Raw genomic sequence first — 15,379 nt, forward strand, 5'->3', positions numbered from 1 at the left:
TCACCAACTGTGTGCTCGGAACAGTGATAAACAACTGGAAAAGGCTTAAATAACACCCACATAACCTCTGCTTTGGACACGTACGGTCCAGGCGGGAAATGGCTTTAAATAAAGCTGAACTGGGATTAGGCTACTGTGACGGTGCTGAGTGAGCTGACTAACAGCGAGGCTGACGCTAGACTCTCGAGATGCGCCTCAGTCACCCCGACCATCGGCAGGGGATGCCGACAGCAGTGGCACCCCTAGGGGTTCCCCTCTACTTGTTCAAACCAGAGCCTCTTTCATTACTTCTCAGTGCTCTGGTTTTAAAGACTGTTTTTTCTACTCATGATTACCTTTCAGAAGAGCTGTTTTCAAAACTCAGATCTGAGGTAGGCAGAGAATAGTCAAGTTAAGATGGAAACAAAAGGAGTAGTATCAGTGCTCTGAGGTAGTTCTTTTGAAAATGAAAGAATTCACAACTGGCAAATATAAATACTATACTGCAACCACTTTTCAAATTATCTGGTTCCACACTAAAAATTTTACTCCAAAAGACGAAGAACAAATCACAAGTGAACTAACAGAAAAGTTTTATTGAATAAACACATGCACTGTCATGTAAAATTAGTTGAGCAGAAAGGGCATTCTACAATAAACCCTCTGCTGTGTTCCATCCACAGCGGGCCGTCCAGCTAGACTGGAATTAAAGCAACAACCACAATATAAACACACACGCTGACTGCATTTGGCTTCAGTGCTTGACAGAGGGCTGACCTCTGGATGAGGAATAAACTGTGGCAAATTCAGCTGCAAGGCTCCTTCTGTTTTAACCTGAAGCAAGGCCTCATACTTCCTACTTTAAGGCACAGGATAAGCAACAAAGTAACAATTCAAATTAACCAACACTAATTTCCCCTCCATTGGTTTGGCTCAAGGTAGAAAAGCTAAAGTTCCCTTTTCCCAGATGAATCAATTATTCAGAACCACCGGCAATGAAAGTTTTGAGAATGGAGTGTCCATCGCCAGGATCCTGGAGCCCGGCTGGGGGTCTGGCCCGATACTGATTCTCAGCTGCCCGACTGGACACAAGAGGTTCCCAAAACACCCATCGGCCATCAAGACAGAATCCTACCTGGGAGGTATTTCAGTGACCTTAGAGTCATCCCTTTCCTTTCAAAGAGAATGGAGCTGGCTGCTGGGTCTGTGTCCAGCCCGACCGTCCACACAGAGGGTGGGCATCATGCTGCTAACTGGCTTTGTTTGGGTTTTGTACCTTTCACGGCATTTATTTTGCCTAATTGCTTAATTAAAGTATTCCATCATGTAAAATACACGTTGAATAGGTGAACCACGTGGCTACAAAACCCAAAAGCTGGGGATGTTGGTAGAAATCACTGGTATGCTACATTTCAGTGAGTGTTTCTCCTTAGAAATTATGCCAGGAGCCAGGGGTCCCCAACCCCCGGGAGGAGGACCGGAACCGGGCCGCACAGCAGGAGGTGAGCAGCGGGCAAGCAAGCGAAGCTTCCCCTGCCGCTCCCCATCGCTCCCCACTGCTGGCGTCACCGCCTGAGCCATCTTCCTCCACGCCACCCCCTGTCTTCCACGAAACTGGGCCCTGGTGCCGAAAAGGCTGGGGACCACTGCCAGAAGCCCTGCAACAAACTTTTTTTTTTTTTTTTTTGGCTGCACCTCATGGCTTGTGGGATCTTAGTTCCCTGGCCAGGGATCAAACCCAGGCCCCTGGCAGTGAGAGCGTCGAGTCCTAACCGCTGGACCACCAGGGAATTCCCACAACAAACCTAATTTTTAAAAAATCTCCAAAGATCTAATACCACGGGCAGGCAACTAGATTTAGGAATTACCTGTCTTCCTCACGCTGCTAAAATACCAGAGTTAGGTGTTTCCCGAGCACACACCCCTGAGTGTCACCACGTTCCTAACGCCCTCTGCGCTGACAGAGGAGATGGTCTCTGCTGGGGCTTTGGAGAAGCTTCATGACCCAGGAAGCTGCGAGAGCACCGGGTCTGCACGACTGCGTGAGACGTACTGCAAGGCTACAGGCCCCATCACACGCACACCCAGGGTTCAAAATGTGCGGTGGACACAACTGAAACCCGCCAGAGGGCAGGAGCAGCGGTGGCGTCCACACAGGCACTTGGGCAGGCCGGTCACACCCAGGAGTCCATGGCGGGGCCCTAGTGAGGTCTCTGACTCAATCTCACAGCTCTGTTTTCCCCAGGATTACTACATAACTGTAGGGTGCCCCCGTGGCTAAGGAAGTCATTTGCATCACACGCCTTAGAATCCTTAAAGCTCTTTCTGCACACATGCACCCTGTGTTTGGGGCATGCACAGCTACCGCACGGCTATGGAGCCTCACCTCCTAAGAGGCTTGGGGCCTTTAAGTATCTAAAACATGCTTTTCATAATCTAAGAAGAAAAATATTCCCAAATAAAAGCTGTATAACAATATCCCAACACTGAGGTCAGTCGTGGCATAAAGTGAGGAAACCCAGCATGGGGTTCTTTACAACCAGCAGCCGCTGTGCCGGAACCCCGGGGCCGTGGTGGTGGCTGGTGCCGGCTCGGGGGCTCTGTCCTCTGTGTGCGTCACGCTGACGATCACGGGCCGGCGTCGGCTTCCTAGCTACTCACCCCGACCTACCTCACAGCCTCTACGGGGACAACATAAGTTTGTCTTTCTTTTCGGGCTGAAAAACACTGTAAATTTCACAACAGACTAACTGCTAACATTTAAAATCCGTCTGTATTACATTTCAGGAAAAGTATGATTATGTATCTGCACTATTTCATGAATAAGTTACAACAAGCAACTAGAAATAAACTTAAGACATTCCATTTTATGTAAGAAATTTCAGATTAGTGCACTATGATTTATGAACCATGACTACTCTCTTAATATTTTATATAACTCAGTTATATGACATTTTTCCTTATAAGCACTTCAACTGACTTCTCAATAATATATCTTTATATTTAAGAAAGTGTAAATACTTTGAATACATTCTTTCATCATTCATAATGGGCAGAAATATACTACTATTTACTAATCTTTCAGCTTTTCTTTTTAAAAAGAAACACCACAAAATAGGTCACTGAGAGCTTTTTCCTGCAGAGACAAAAACGGTTATTTGTCATAAGAATTTAATAAGTTTTAGAAGAAAAAAATATATATATTTCCTTGATCCATTTTCTTCTGAATTCAAACCAGCATGTAGAGATTATAAAAAATAGTCTATTTACACAGCATAGTGCACCTCAGTGATATACAAAACAAAGCCATAAAAAAGCACAACCATATATCGGCTTCCTAGGAGAGACAACTGACATACAGCTTTACGCACACAACGGTTGACCACTATCCTACACACGCCGAAAAAACTGGTCAAATACTAGAGGAAATTAAACATACAAAACTTAATGCTAATAATGGCCAAACATGCCTAAAACGTCAATGTTTTATAAAACCACTAAGGGACAAGTAACCAAGTACATGAAATTATAAAAAGAGCATGGGTGCGTCTGTGTGGGCTGCGTGTCGGCACGGGGCTGGCAGATACAGCGGGGGCTCCTCGGCCAGCACAGCCTACGTCACCACGTGGGGCCTCGTCCCATCCTCCGTGAGGTCGTACCTGAGACACAGGAAGACACGCGGTCACAGGGGAAGCGCTCCTGAATGGACGCACGGGGCTCTGCGTCTGTCTGTTGGGGGACACTCACCACTGGGTCCAGCCTTTGGCGAGTTCTTCAGATGCCAGACCGACCAGGACCTGTGGTGAGAAAAGGCCTGCAACAGTGGGTTTCAGGCCTCTCACCACCGCTTCCGATCTTCTCTGGCAACACACTCTCCCTCATTTTCAGCCTCTCACTTTTCAACTTTTCTACCCTTATGATCCACCCATGACCTATACGGTCAATTATACCCAAGAGGCCCTTCCTGTATCCAACAGTCTTGACAGTAAGTTATCACAAAGTACCAGGGGAGATAATTCACATCGATACTGGCTCACAAACCACTCACAGCAGCTTAGCTGACGTGGATTATCCACGTACATAAATCTAAGTCTAAAAAGAGTACTCTGGGTTAAGTGTTTAATTTTTACAAAGCGTAGGATTTTTTTTTCGAACTTACTTTGCCGAGAAGCCCTTTGTCTTTGGACAGGAAGCCACCGCTGTTCTTCACGGCCACGTCCAAGGTTCTCCTCTGCACGTCCGGCAACGAGACACTGAAATCAAAGCTGAAGTGGAAAAAAGAGGATCATCCTTAAATTTCTCCATAATTTTGCTCTGTTTTACTGTAACTAAAAAATGACATTGCTGCTTATGAGACCATTCCAAATGTGATGTTCATTTTTTATTATAAAACTGATCTCTCCTGCTAGATGTTTGGACCTGGCCCTTCAAGAAGACTCAAAGTTTTTTTTTTTCCATTATTTTCCAAACATAAGAGGAGACTAGAATCCTAAACATGCGAAAGGCTGACCCTGTGGCTCCCCCGTGTGGACACGACGCCCGACTCCCGGTGTAAAACGTGGGCCGTGGTGTGCGACACACTGGGGAGCCCAGGCCAGTCCGCTCCCCCAAAGAGAGTGAGCTCCAAGCCTGCAAGTGAACAGAAGTGGGGTGTCCGAGAAGCAGCCTCACAGAGGAGGGGATCTGCAGGCACCATCTGGCGGCTGAAGCCGGATGCTGCAGGACAAAAGCCTCCAGAAGCGAAGCTGGCAAAGCAGAGGACAAGGTCGGAGGCCTCGTGGGGACGCGGGGACACGTGGACGTGGCCGGCCTTCCCAAGAGCGGGCAGCCTGAACCCCAGGTTTGAAGGAACTCTTAGAGGCTGCGGCTGAGCCAGACACCCACACCAGGACCGGGTGCCTGCCCATCGGTTTCTCATCTCCGTGTAAATAAAGTCACTGGTGAGAAACCATGATTAAGTGACTAGTAACTGAGTTAATGGATATCAACACCATTCGACTTACTATTTCCCCACATGTGCACAGGCCAAGGCTGGTGGAGTGTGGCCTGAGGATTCATGATGTGATGCTCAAATGCCTATTTATTTATTTATGTTAACAAGTTTACGACCGCTCTTCGGGAGGCGTTTTTCACTCATGCTCTCACTGGTGTAAATGCCTCAGTCATTCCAAGGCACCACCAGGCCTTTCTTGAGTGGTGAACACAACTGTCTACCCCACTGAGTGGACGCGTACCTCTGATCAAACACGGGGTTCAGCGTTTTCTTTGACACGTGTGTTTTTCTCCTTCCTGACCTCCTCTTGTCTGGTAACAAATACAGGCGGACGTAGGGATCAGAGCCGTCTTCGGAGAAGGCAATGAGATTTCTTATAACACAGACCAGAGAATGCTCGGTATTAGAATCTAGTAAAATGACAAGGAGCACCGCACTAGAACTTACTACCTGGTTTTACTTGTATCCCGTGACTGCCTTCTTCCCACGCGCACTTCGTCCAGCGGCTCTGCAGAGGTGGCCTCTGCCCCGTTTCCTGCGCCCAGGGTTTGGGGGATGTTCTGACCCGCATAGAATCACCTTTCCACACTGCTTCACTGTCCGCTCCCAGTGAGGGGATGTGGTCAGCCTCGCGGGAGACCCCTCCCCGGGTCCTGCTCAGGCCACGGACCCCACCCTCTGCCCTTCGTCCACCTGAACGCTTCACAGACGCAGGCCCACCTCCTTCACGCAGCTTCATGCTGCTCTTGTCCTCGGACAACTGGGCCAAACACGCTAGTATTTAATTACAGCCGACCCTTGAACCACGTGGAGGTTAAGGGCTCCAACCCTCCGCATACGTGGTTCCGCATCCTTGGAGTCAACCAACTGCAAATCGTGTAGGGTGGTGGCATTTACTACTGAAAAGCTCCACGTGTGGGTGGAGCCATGCCGCTCAAACCTGCACTGTTCAAGGGTCAGCTGTCCCTGCAACCACTTCCAATTGTTCACTTGTTGATGGACCGAAAGCCCATGAGGGAGAGTCCGCTGAATCAGACTGCTGCTCCGGAATCTCGCGTAGTAATTATCTCGGCAGCAGGAACACAGAAGGTGCTCAATAAATAGGTAGTGAAGCGAACTCGACATTTATATAATCATGTTTCTAAACGTTACTAATTTTACTTTCCTGTTTCCACACCTTTTTATAACATCCAAATATTTATATCACATATTTACATCACAGCTACTAGTGAGACAGTCAAGTCACATAAAGGAAAATAACCAGCTCCACACCATCATCATTCATCAAACACAACCTGAAGCAACACCGTCATCTCACGTCACGTTTACTGAATCGGTACAAACCGTCCTGCCTGTGGGGAAAAGAGCGCGTCTGCTCTTCCCGAACAACTACAGCTGTTCCTGTCACTGCCCCACAGACTTGCCTGGATTCTCTGAATTGTTATAAATCTACTCCTGGAAACTGAATCCCCAAAAGACACTTCAATAAAAGAAAACTATGTTCATTATCGTGTTCTAAACGTGCAGCCACAGGGAATGTTTTATAAACTACAATATGGCAGTTTAAGGGAGTGTTACAAAGCAACCAAAACGGTTACTAACAGAAAATGTTATGAAACAAGGTTAAGAACCTGAAAACCAGGATTACAGTATCTAATTGCAGTATCGCCTACTTGCTCTGGTCTGTAAATGAAACAAACTGCTGCCCGTGACGCGAGAGCCGAGAGCCCGGCTCACCTGCAGGAGTGCACGACCACCACCAGCTTGTTCCTCTGCGAGCTGTGCCGGACGGTTAGCTGGATCTGCCCCAGCGGGGACTGTCCCAGGGTCGTCCCACTGGGGAAACAAAGCCGAGAGTGAGAGCACTCCTCAGACAGCACAGAGCCTGTGAGCACATTCATTCACTCAGACAAGAGGGAAGGAAAGTACCCACAAACGTGAACCTAGTCTGAACTTCTGGGTATAAACGGACCAGCTGGATTCATATTTCATCCGAGGGTTCAATATAACCCAACTACTAAAAACTATGGCCCAAAGTGAAAACAAGACACAGGCGTCTCCTTACAAACATCAACTCTTCAGTGTTTCTGAAGCTATGTCTACCCCAGAACTGCCCAAATCTGCGCTCCTTTCTCAGAGCCCCTTGCTGTGCACCTCACGGGTCATCTGATGAGGTCACACCCCCTCCCCTCCATCCCCGTCTCAGGCTGAGGCACCAGCTCCAGGACAACCAATGACGGCTCTGACTCAGCTCCGAGATCTTCTCGGTTTCTCCCCAAATTTAGCTCCTGAGAAAAACTGGTTTCTTATTTAAAATTCTATTTCTTTCTAGAGCAAGGGAGAGAGAGGGACTGCTTCCTTTCTCCCAAAATCGCAGCCACGAGCAGAGCTGCTCTGCGCATGGGTTACGGCCGCCTGCCCCGGCTGAGCCTCGGGCCACAGGCTCCACACCTCGGCCTCTGCTCCGTGCTCAGCACACCGCAGGACAGCAAAGAGGAGACCGCCCCAAAGGGCAACCCACTCCCCCTGCTGAGAGGAAAAGGCTCACGTCGGAAGCTTAGAGTAACTGCAGACTTTGTCCTTATCTAAGGAAACCACGGACACGCCCATGACTCACGGGGCATAAGTGAGAAATCCACACAAACATCCAGAGACAGACAAACCCGTTGGGCGGTGAAACGGGTGGGGGCCAAGCATGAAAGAGCAGGGCCTGTTCTCATGCGACAAACATGTCCAGCTTCCGCCAAGCCTTTCCGTGTCAGGTCAGCTTTAGACTCTGCCTTCCTCGTCTGAGGATCACTCCACTGTTCCTAAGCTTTAAATAAGCCAAATACTAGGCCCTGGGAAATGGCAGGTCTACTTTGAAAGCCAAAGGCTCGGTGAGCGAAAGGGCCACACTGCCTGAAAGCTGTTTGGCTTAGGACCGCGTTCCCTCCCCGCAGCCCACGGGTCAAGCGCCGATTCAGCAAGAGCAAGGGGCGTCTAGTTACTTCTCAAGCTGCCGCAGCCTCTGTCGCAGCTCCTGCGTGGCGACAGGCAGCGAGATGTCTGAGGCGATGCTTGGGGTGGGCTCCTTGACGGAGACGTGGCTGGGGGAGCCGGTGCTGCTGGCCTGGAGGCTGGAGGAGCTTCTGCCCAGGTCCCGTGGCCCCTGCGGGCTGGCCTCTGCAGGCTGGGCTCTCTCTTCCACACCTGGCTTATTATCGCAGCCCCCGATGACCGGCGTGGACGGGGCTGTGCTGCTGTCACCAGTGCCTGGCGATGCAGACATATGAGATCTGACAGATATTTTTCTCCCTTCCTTGGAAACAGAGGGTCGCTTTACTTGAGCTGAGTGCTGGTGGTCTGGAGACCTTTCTTGCTTTTCAAGGTGGAGTACCTAGAGGTGAAAATAGATACAAAATTAAAACGGGTGACACTGGTAACAGCCTCATACATGAACAGCTTTAGAGATACTCATTTGCAAATGTTTCTTTAAAGCTTGGCACAAAACATGAAAAACAATCTAGCCTCTCTGTTCAGCTATCCTACCATATTACAGAAAGTGTAGAAAAAGGCACATGCGGGCAACCGCCACAGCACCGCGTGGTGCAAGCCTCACTTCTGTGCATCTGTCTCCGGCCTCCTCCTGGCCACTCTTCTGCACAGTGGTGACAGCTTGACAGTGGCAGAGCCCGAGCCACAAACCCCATCCTACACCGACCCCTATCCTACCGTCTCCACCAGCGACCGGGGAAGGGCGAGGCTGCCGGACCCCTAGGGTTGACATGGGAGCAACACCTCCCCGCTTTGCTTCCTTTCACATTAGCTCTGAGTGTGCACATGTCCCCGAGCAGTCTACACCCTGCACTGGGGGTCATCCCGACGGCCTGAAGTTTCTTCCCGCTTTTACCAAGTAAAGCTGCAGCCAACACCCCCAGTTCTGTGTTATTACCAGGAGCCAGGTTTCCAGAGAAAGGGCTCTGTGATTTACAACTGAAGACACTGAAGTCCCTTCTGGAAAGGCTGTGACCAGGCACAAGGAGGCCGTTTCCACCACACCTTCCACAGACTAAGTTTGTTTTACTTTAAAAAAAAGGTGGTTCTGCATTTTAATTTGCATTTTAAAAATTAGAGAGTTTTAGCATTTTCCTGTATGTTTGCCAGTTTTATTTTCAGCATTTCCTTAGGTACTTACAAATGAATCATTGTCTATTTTGGACAATATTTTTCCTGTAATCTCTACCGTCTTGCAGAGTTTTTTTAAATTCTTTTCTGAATGACCTTTGAAAATTTAACATTAGCAGAAAACTTTATTGATCCAGATAGCAATACTTTCTGGACAAAAGGATTAAAAAAAAAAAAAAAAAAGGCTGGTGGGATTCATGTGAAAACCCAAGGAACAGTTCCGGGCCTGCTCAAGCAACCTGGAAACACTGCTGCTGTCGGTGCCGGAGTCCAAGCCCTGGTCACCTCTCCCCTGAGCTACACAGCCAGCAGCAACGTGCAAACTCACACTCCCCGTAAAGCACCTTCCTGCCACCCCCGCCCGGCGTCCAGCACCGGGAGCCCCACGAGCCCGCCCACCCAGGACCCTTCCCCCCGCCAGGCTCTGGAGACGGCAGTACCCTGAGGGCGAGCTTCATCTTCAGCGAGCTGTTGGGACCTGAGTTACTGAGCTGGAACCGCCGGTTCAGGGTCATGTCCTCGCAGGGGAGCAGCTGGCTGAGAGGGATCCTCAGGTTCCCCAGGCAACACTGGTGCTGCTCATCTTTCACCTGCCAAACACGACGGAGCGCTCAACACTGGGGATGGAGACAGAACATGCAGGGAGGCCCAAAACCCCGTCTTCGGCCACCTCCTTCTACGTCCTGTCGCCATGCACAACGCAGTAGGAAACCCCCTCAGGGAGGCTCAAAACATTGCAACAAGTGATGCTACAGTGTAGCCACATCACAGGGCCTGTCATCTCCCAATCACATAGTCACAATGAGCACGAAAAAGAGAAAACCCCGTTCGAGGAATCCATTACAAGGACCCTGAGCCGAGAGGCAGCAGTCCACACAAATCTGAAGATGAGAAGGAAATGTCTTCAGTCCTGTGAAAACGGTGACCATACACGTGCCTAGTGGTGCGCCAAGTTCTAGTGGTGACACTTGTTCATGGAGAAGACCCATTTCTAAGCTTCTTTTAAGACTTCTACTCAAAATGTACAGTATCTGCTTCAACTGCATGACAATTTCTGGCTCCTGAATAATAACCTTCAGCTTTGCCTCTGCAACAGGAATTACTCCTGTTAGGTTGCTGCGATACAGGTAGTTTAAGCAAAAGGAGTAAGAACTTTGGTGGTTTCATAGGCTCTACAGCAATGATCAAATAAGTTAACTACACATGAAAACCGAAAAGCCGGATTGCTTATTTTTTAAACTGTAATCGCCAAAGCATTTTTTAATGAAATAACTAAGTTTACAGAACGTTAAGAATTATTTTTTTAAATCCAAGGTCCAGTTACTATAGATTATTTTAAGAGTAGTGCAAAAATTCTTTGTTTTAAAGGTTATCCCATCTTACTCTTTTTTTAAAATTGAAGTACAGTTTACAATATTATATTAGTTTCAGGTATATAAAAGTGATTCATTAACTTTATAGACTGTACTCCATTTAAAGTTATTACAAAATAATGGCTCTAGTTCTCTGTGCTGCACAATATACCTTTATTGCTTACTTATGATGCAAAAACTCTTAAAATTTTAGCAAATTAAATTGAACACATAAAAAGGATACTACATCACAAGTGGGGTTATGCCCAAATACAGGTTTGTTTGCAAGGTTTTCTCATGTTAAATCTTGAAAACCAGTAAATGTTTGCAAGAGTTAAGATTTAAAAGTCAACACTACATTTCACCATATTTACAAACTTAAAAAGGAAAATCACGTGATCATCTCAATACTTATAGAAAAGTCTCTGACAATATTCAACACCCATTCATGACAAAAACACTCAGCAAACCGGCAGGAGGAGTAGAAGGAAGTGAAACACAAAGGCTTTGCCCTAAGGATCTGGAAGGAGGCAAAGGTGTCCACTGACGCCGAGGCCGGGCTGGCAGTGAGGAAGGAACAGGAAGGGAAGTGTCATTACGAGCAGTACCCTGAGGTATCCACACGGAAGCGACCAGAATAAGCACGTCCAGCAGGGCTGACAGTGGTGCCAACATGTGAACACCAACATCCACTGCACCTCTGGACACCAGTAACAGTCAGTCAAAAGTTGAAAATTAAAAACTGACCGCCCCCCCACCCGACACTTAGGGCATGAACACATCTGGTGGGCCCACGATGGCAGTTCTCCCTGTGTTGACTACGTGACGCAGAGATACAAACACAACCACGTAAACATGCAAATCACTTACCTCCACCTCGAGCTCCTGGCGCTTGGGATTGTGAATGAAGAAAGTGAAGTTTTCCTCCCACACAGGTTCATTGGTTCTGTACCGAATCTGAAAGAAATATTCAAAATCAGCTCTGGGATAGTTTCCGTGGAGAAGCACTACCACACCGTGTCTATCGAGTATTGCACTTGGGAGCCAAGGATGACACCTATCCCCTGGGCTGTCCTATCACGAGGTAACTGCGGAAGGTCCGGAGTGTGTCAGCGGATGACCTGCCAGCAGCTCCCAGCCCGGGTCCAACCCCCATGACAATGCGCCACCTGCATGTGTGGCCCTCACTCCACAACCTCCCCAGGCTGGCGGAGTGCTGCACGTCAGGAAGTTTCTTAGATTAATGGTTAGCAGTTAAAAATAGGGAGGGGGCTTCCCTGGTGGCGCAGTGGTTGAGAATCTGCCTGCCAATGCAGGGGACACGGGTTCGAGCCCTGGTCCAGGAAGATCCCACATGCCGCGTAGCAACTGGGCCCGTGAGCCACAACTTCTGAGCCTGCGCGTCTGGAGCCTGTGCTCCGCAACGAGAGGCCGCGACAGTGAGAGGCCCGCGCACCGCGATGAAGAGTGGCCCCCGCTTGCCACAACTAGAGAAAGCCCTCACACAGAAATGAAGACCCAACACAGCCATAAAAATAAATAAATAAATAAATAAATTTTTAAAAAGGGAGGAATTCCTGAAATGTTTCCTGAAAGTAGCACATGTTACAGCAACAGCAATGCCCTCTCTCAATTTTTGAATAGAATCATATTTGTTGAATAAGTCCCCTACATATGCACCTTCAAGCTGTGACCTTTCAAAGACGCGAATGTGTATCCGGTTCCAGAGAGGAACCAGAACCTGTGCCATCAACGTCAGGCACGAGTGAAACTGCAGCCTGCCCTCTGGCTCCTATTGCCGACAACCCCTCCTCTCTCCCTCCTCCAGTCGGTAACTCTTCTTGCCTGTTCACTCGATGCCAGCCCCTGGAGGCCAGCCGTTGGACTGTACTACTGTACTTTTCAAGGTACTGTACTGTAAGATTAAAAATGTTTTCTTTATTTTTTGTGTTTGTTTTTTATGTATTATTTGTGTGAAAAGTATTATAAACCTATTACAGTACAGTACTATACAGCCGATTGTGTTAGTTGGGTACCCTAGGCTAACTCTGTGGGACTTAACAAACAAGTTGGACTTACGAACTCACTCTCAGAAAGAAACCCGTTCGCATGTAGGGGACTTACTGTGCACTGTTGGTTGTCTTTTAAACAAAATATTAATAGGACATTCAAAGGAAACTTAGAATTTGTCCCATGTCATCTACCCATGAAATCAAGCAAAAGCATAATTAACATATTCATGTCACTTTTTAATGTGACTTTTAAATGAATATATTTGATACCAAATTAAGTAGCTGGTTATCAAACAACTGATTTGAGAAAACAAAAGAAAGACTCGTAAATCAATGGTCTTGATGCCTGCACCACCCGCAACTGGTGACAGTGACAAGCACAGTCACAGGGAGCCCCAGCCAGACTGTCGGCGCCTTACCTTGCTCTCCTGGGCCTTGTGACCAACTGACATTTGGACAAGAGGATTTGGGTTGCTGTTTATTTTCTTCCCTGACTATCCAAAAACAAAAAACAGATAAAAATCAATAAACACATCTTGAAATGGGGATTACTAAAAATGGAATTATTGGCTTATATTAACAGTCACTTCTATTTACTACTGATACTTCAGTTACAGGGAGTATCTAGGCACAATTTAACTGGAAAACAATTAATTGCTAACACACCCCAAAGCCATAATTGTATCTACATAAAATAAATCAAGAAAACTTGTATTTGCAAACAATTTTAAAACGTTAAGGTCTTTTATTTTTTAAAGCAAGCAACTTTGGAAAAACGGAATCTTCCGAAAATCTTTCATGTTAATTCCAGCTCTCAAAACTTATTTTACTAGGGTAACAAAATGAATAAAGTGCAACAAATGGAAACAGAAAAGCACAGGAAGGACAAATGTGAGAGTGTGTGATTCAGAACAGTCTTCTGGTTGGAATCGTAAAAATAATAAAGCGTCAGAGGCACATTTTTATGTTTTTAATTTAGTATCTTCTGTTCAAACATGTAGCTATCAGATTATGGAACCTGGCTTACCAGCTGCTAAGTAATTTTGACTGGAAGAATAAACGTCAATCTAAATCGCATTTAAGCAGATACAAATGCAATGAGAAAAATTCAGGAATAAGAAAAAATGGTAAGAAGCGTACTTTAGCACAGACAGCTGATAGAAGAATACATAGTAAAATGCAACATATATGGGACATGAGGTTTATTTATAACTTAGCCCCACAAGAAGATGCTGTTAAATATTTGTGTTAGTGGAAATTAATTAGAAGGTCACAAAATGTTTTTAAGTGAAATAACTTTAGAGTCAATCCTCAACACTGCAACAATGACAGAGGCGTAAAATTCATGATTATTGGAATAAAATATTACTAGCCCAAACCTACTGCGATAATCTAGTTTCTGGTTCATCTTTTTGATGTGAATGAATTCTGCAAAATGAAATAAACACTGTTTAAAAAAAATCCAAGGCTACAGACTACTGTGGGAGAATACTAATTTCCCCCCTAAATCCATTTCTCCTTCTTCCCTTAACACGAGAGTCCTAGAGTCATAGCTGAGCACAAATCCTCTGTGACACGGATTCTATTTCCGAATCTCCCTTGTAGTCAGGTGTGGCCCTGTAACAGTCTGGGGAGGTCTGGCCTTTGCTGTGCCCCTCTTCTGGCTGGAGGCATTGAGCACCGCAAAGCCACAGGCCAGAATTCTGCGACATTCAAGGGAAATAAACTTCTGTCTTTACTTAAGCTACTGCTACTCTGGAGTCTTTGATACAGAAGCTGAGTTTAACTAATACACTTACTTAATCTCTGAAAAAGTAGCCATTCATTCCTAGAGATTTACTGTAGCTCATCAGTTTCAATATACCCTCCCCCCCCTTTTAAACTTTCTAACATCTCTGAAAACAAAATGAAACTTACAATTGATGACTTTAAGCGCCTGTTTTTGGGCAGATTAGAGTGGTAGTTATCACTGCCTTCATCAATTTATTTTGCTTGTATTTTGCTTTTGTGTGTGCATGTGACATGATAAAAATCTATGTTTATCCTAAGTCTAAAAATTCTTTCAGTAAGTATAAAATAAACACTATCAAACCTTAACTGGCACCTTACTTTCTTTCTTAGCAGTACATAAAATAATGGTGTACAGTCGTCCCTCAGCATCTGTGGGAGGTTGGTTCCAAGACCCCCCAGGATACCAAAATCCGAGGATGCTCAAATCCCATCTATAAAATGACCTGGTGTTATCCTCCGTATAATTTAAGTCATCTCCAGATTACATATAATACCTGATAAAGTGTAAATGCTATGTAAATAGTTGTAAACACAATGTAATGCTGCTGTTTGGAACTTTCTGTAGATTTTTTCAGGATATTTTCGATCCTCGGTTGGTTGAACCTGTGGATGCGAAACCTGCATCCTAAAATGGATGATGTTTTGGATTCTATGAAATAAGGTTAAATCAGTGACTAAGTTTTCTATCAGGACGCAATATTCAAAATGCATCAGCACAAGTAAGACACACAAGGTATAATGAAAATAAAAGCGTTTAAGTCAGACTGTGTTGAATTTAAATCTTAGCTTTTTACCACTTGATTACTGAGATCTACGTATTTATTTGAACCTCAGTTTTCATATCTATAAAATGGGCATAATACCATTTCCAGAACTCAGCTGTTAGGCTTAAATAATATAATAGCAATTAAAAACATACATATTACGCTCGCTACACTGGGCACTTTTACATGCATGTACTTAGTTAATGTACTCAACACTCCCATACAGAAGAGAATATCACTACCACTCTGAGTAACAAACCAGGGAGGACGCAGCAGCCTGCTGCAGGTCCCACTGACGAGCAGTTGTGCTGGGATTAAAGC

The 15,379-nt window shown here is 46.2% G+C and overlaps 1 protein-coding gene across 4 annotated transcripts in view; it reads right to left on the bottom strand.

Moving 5' to 3' along the window:
* Nucleotides 1-555: 555 nt before the first annotated feature.
* The window catches only part of ESYT2 (extended synaptotagmin 2), a 74,331-nt gene continuing 59,507 nt past the window's right edge, over nt 556-15,379 (bottom strand). For 2 of the 4 annotated variants that reach the window (XM_061199009.1, XM_061199006.1), the window contains 9 exons: nt 12,923-12,997; nt 11,362-11,448; nt 9,580-9,729; nt 7,963-8,351; nt 6,710-6,808; nt 5,214-5,345; nt 4,139-4,244; nt 3,727-3,776; nt 3,505-3,638 (listed from right to left, as the gene is read on the bottom strand). In XM_061199009.1, coding sequence (XP_061054992.1) covers nt 3,593-3,638; nt 3,727-3,776; nt 4,139-4,244; nt 5,214-5,345; nt 6,710-6,808; nt 7,963-8,351; nt 9,580-9,729; nt 11,362-11,448; nt 12,923-12,997 — 1,134 coding nt within the window. In that variant the 3' untranslated portion in view covers nt 3,505-3,592. Of the gene's footprint in view, nt 3,639-3,726; nt 3,777-4,138; nt 4,245-5,213; nt 5,346-6,709; nt 6,809-7,962; nt 8,352-9,579; nt 9,730-11,361; nt 11,449-12,922; nt 12,998-15,379 lie in introns of all 4 variants that reach the window. The other 2 variants (XM_061199007.1, XM_061199005.1) reach the window with 1 other exon arrangement.

This window comes from Eubalaena glacialis, chromosome 8, assembly GCF_028564815.1.
Source record: "Eubalaena glacialis isolate mEubGla1 chromosome 8, mEubGla1.1.hap2.+ XY, whole genome shotgun sequence".
NCBI classification, from domain to species: domain Eukaryota; kingdom Metazoa; phylum Chordata; class Mammalia; order Artiodactyla; family Balaenidae; genus Eubalaena; species Eubalaena glacialis.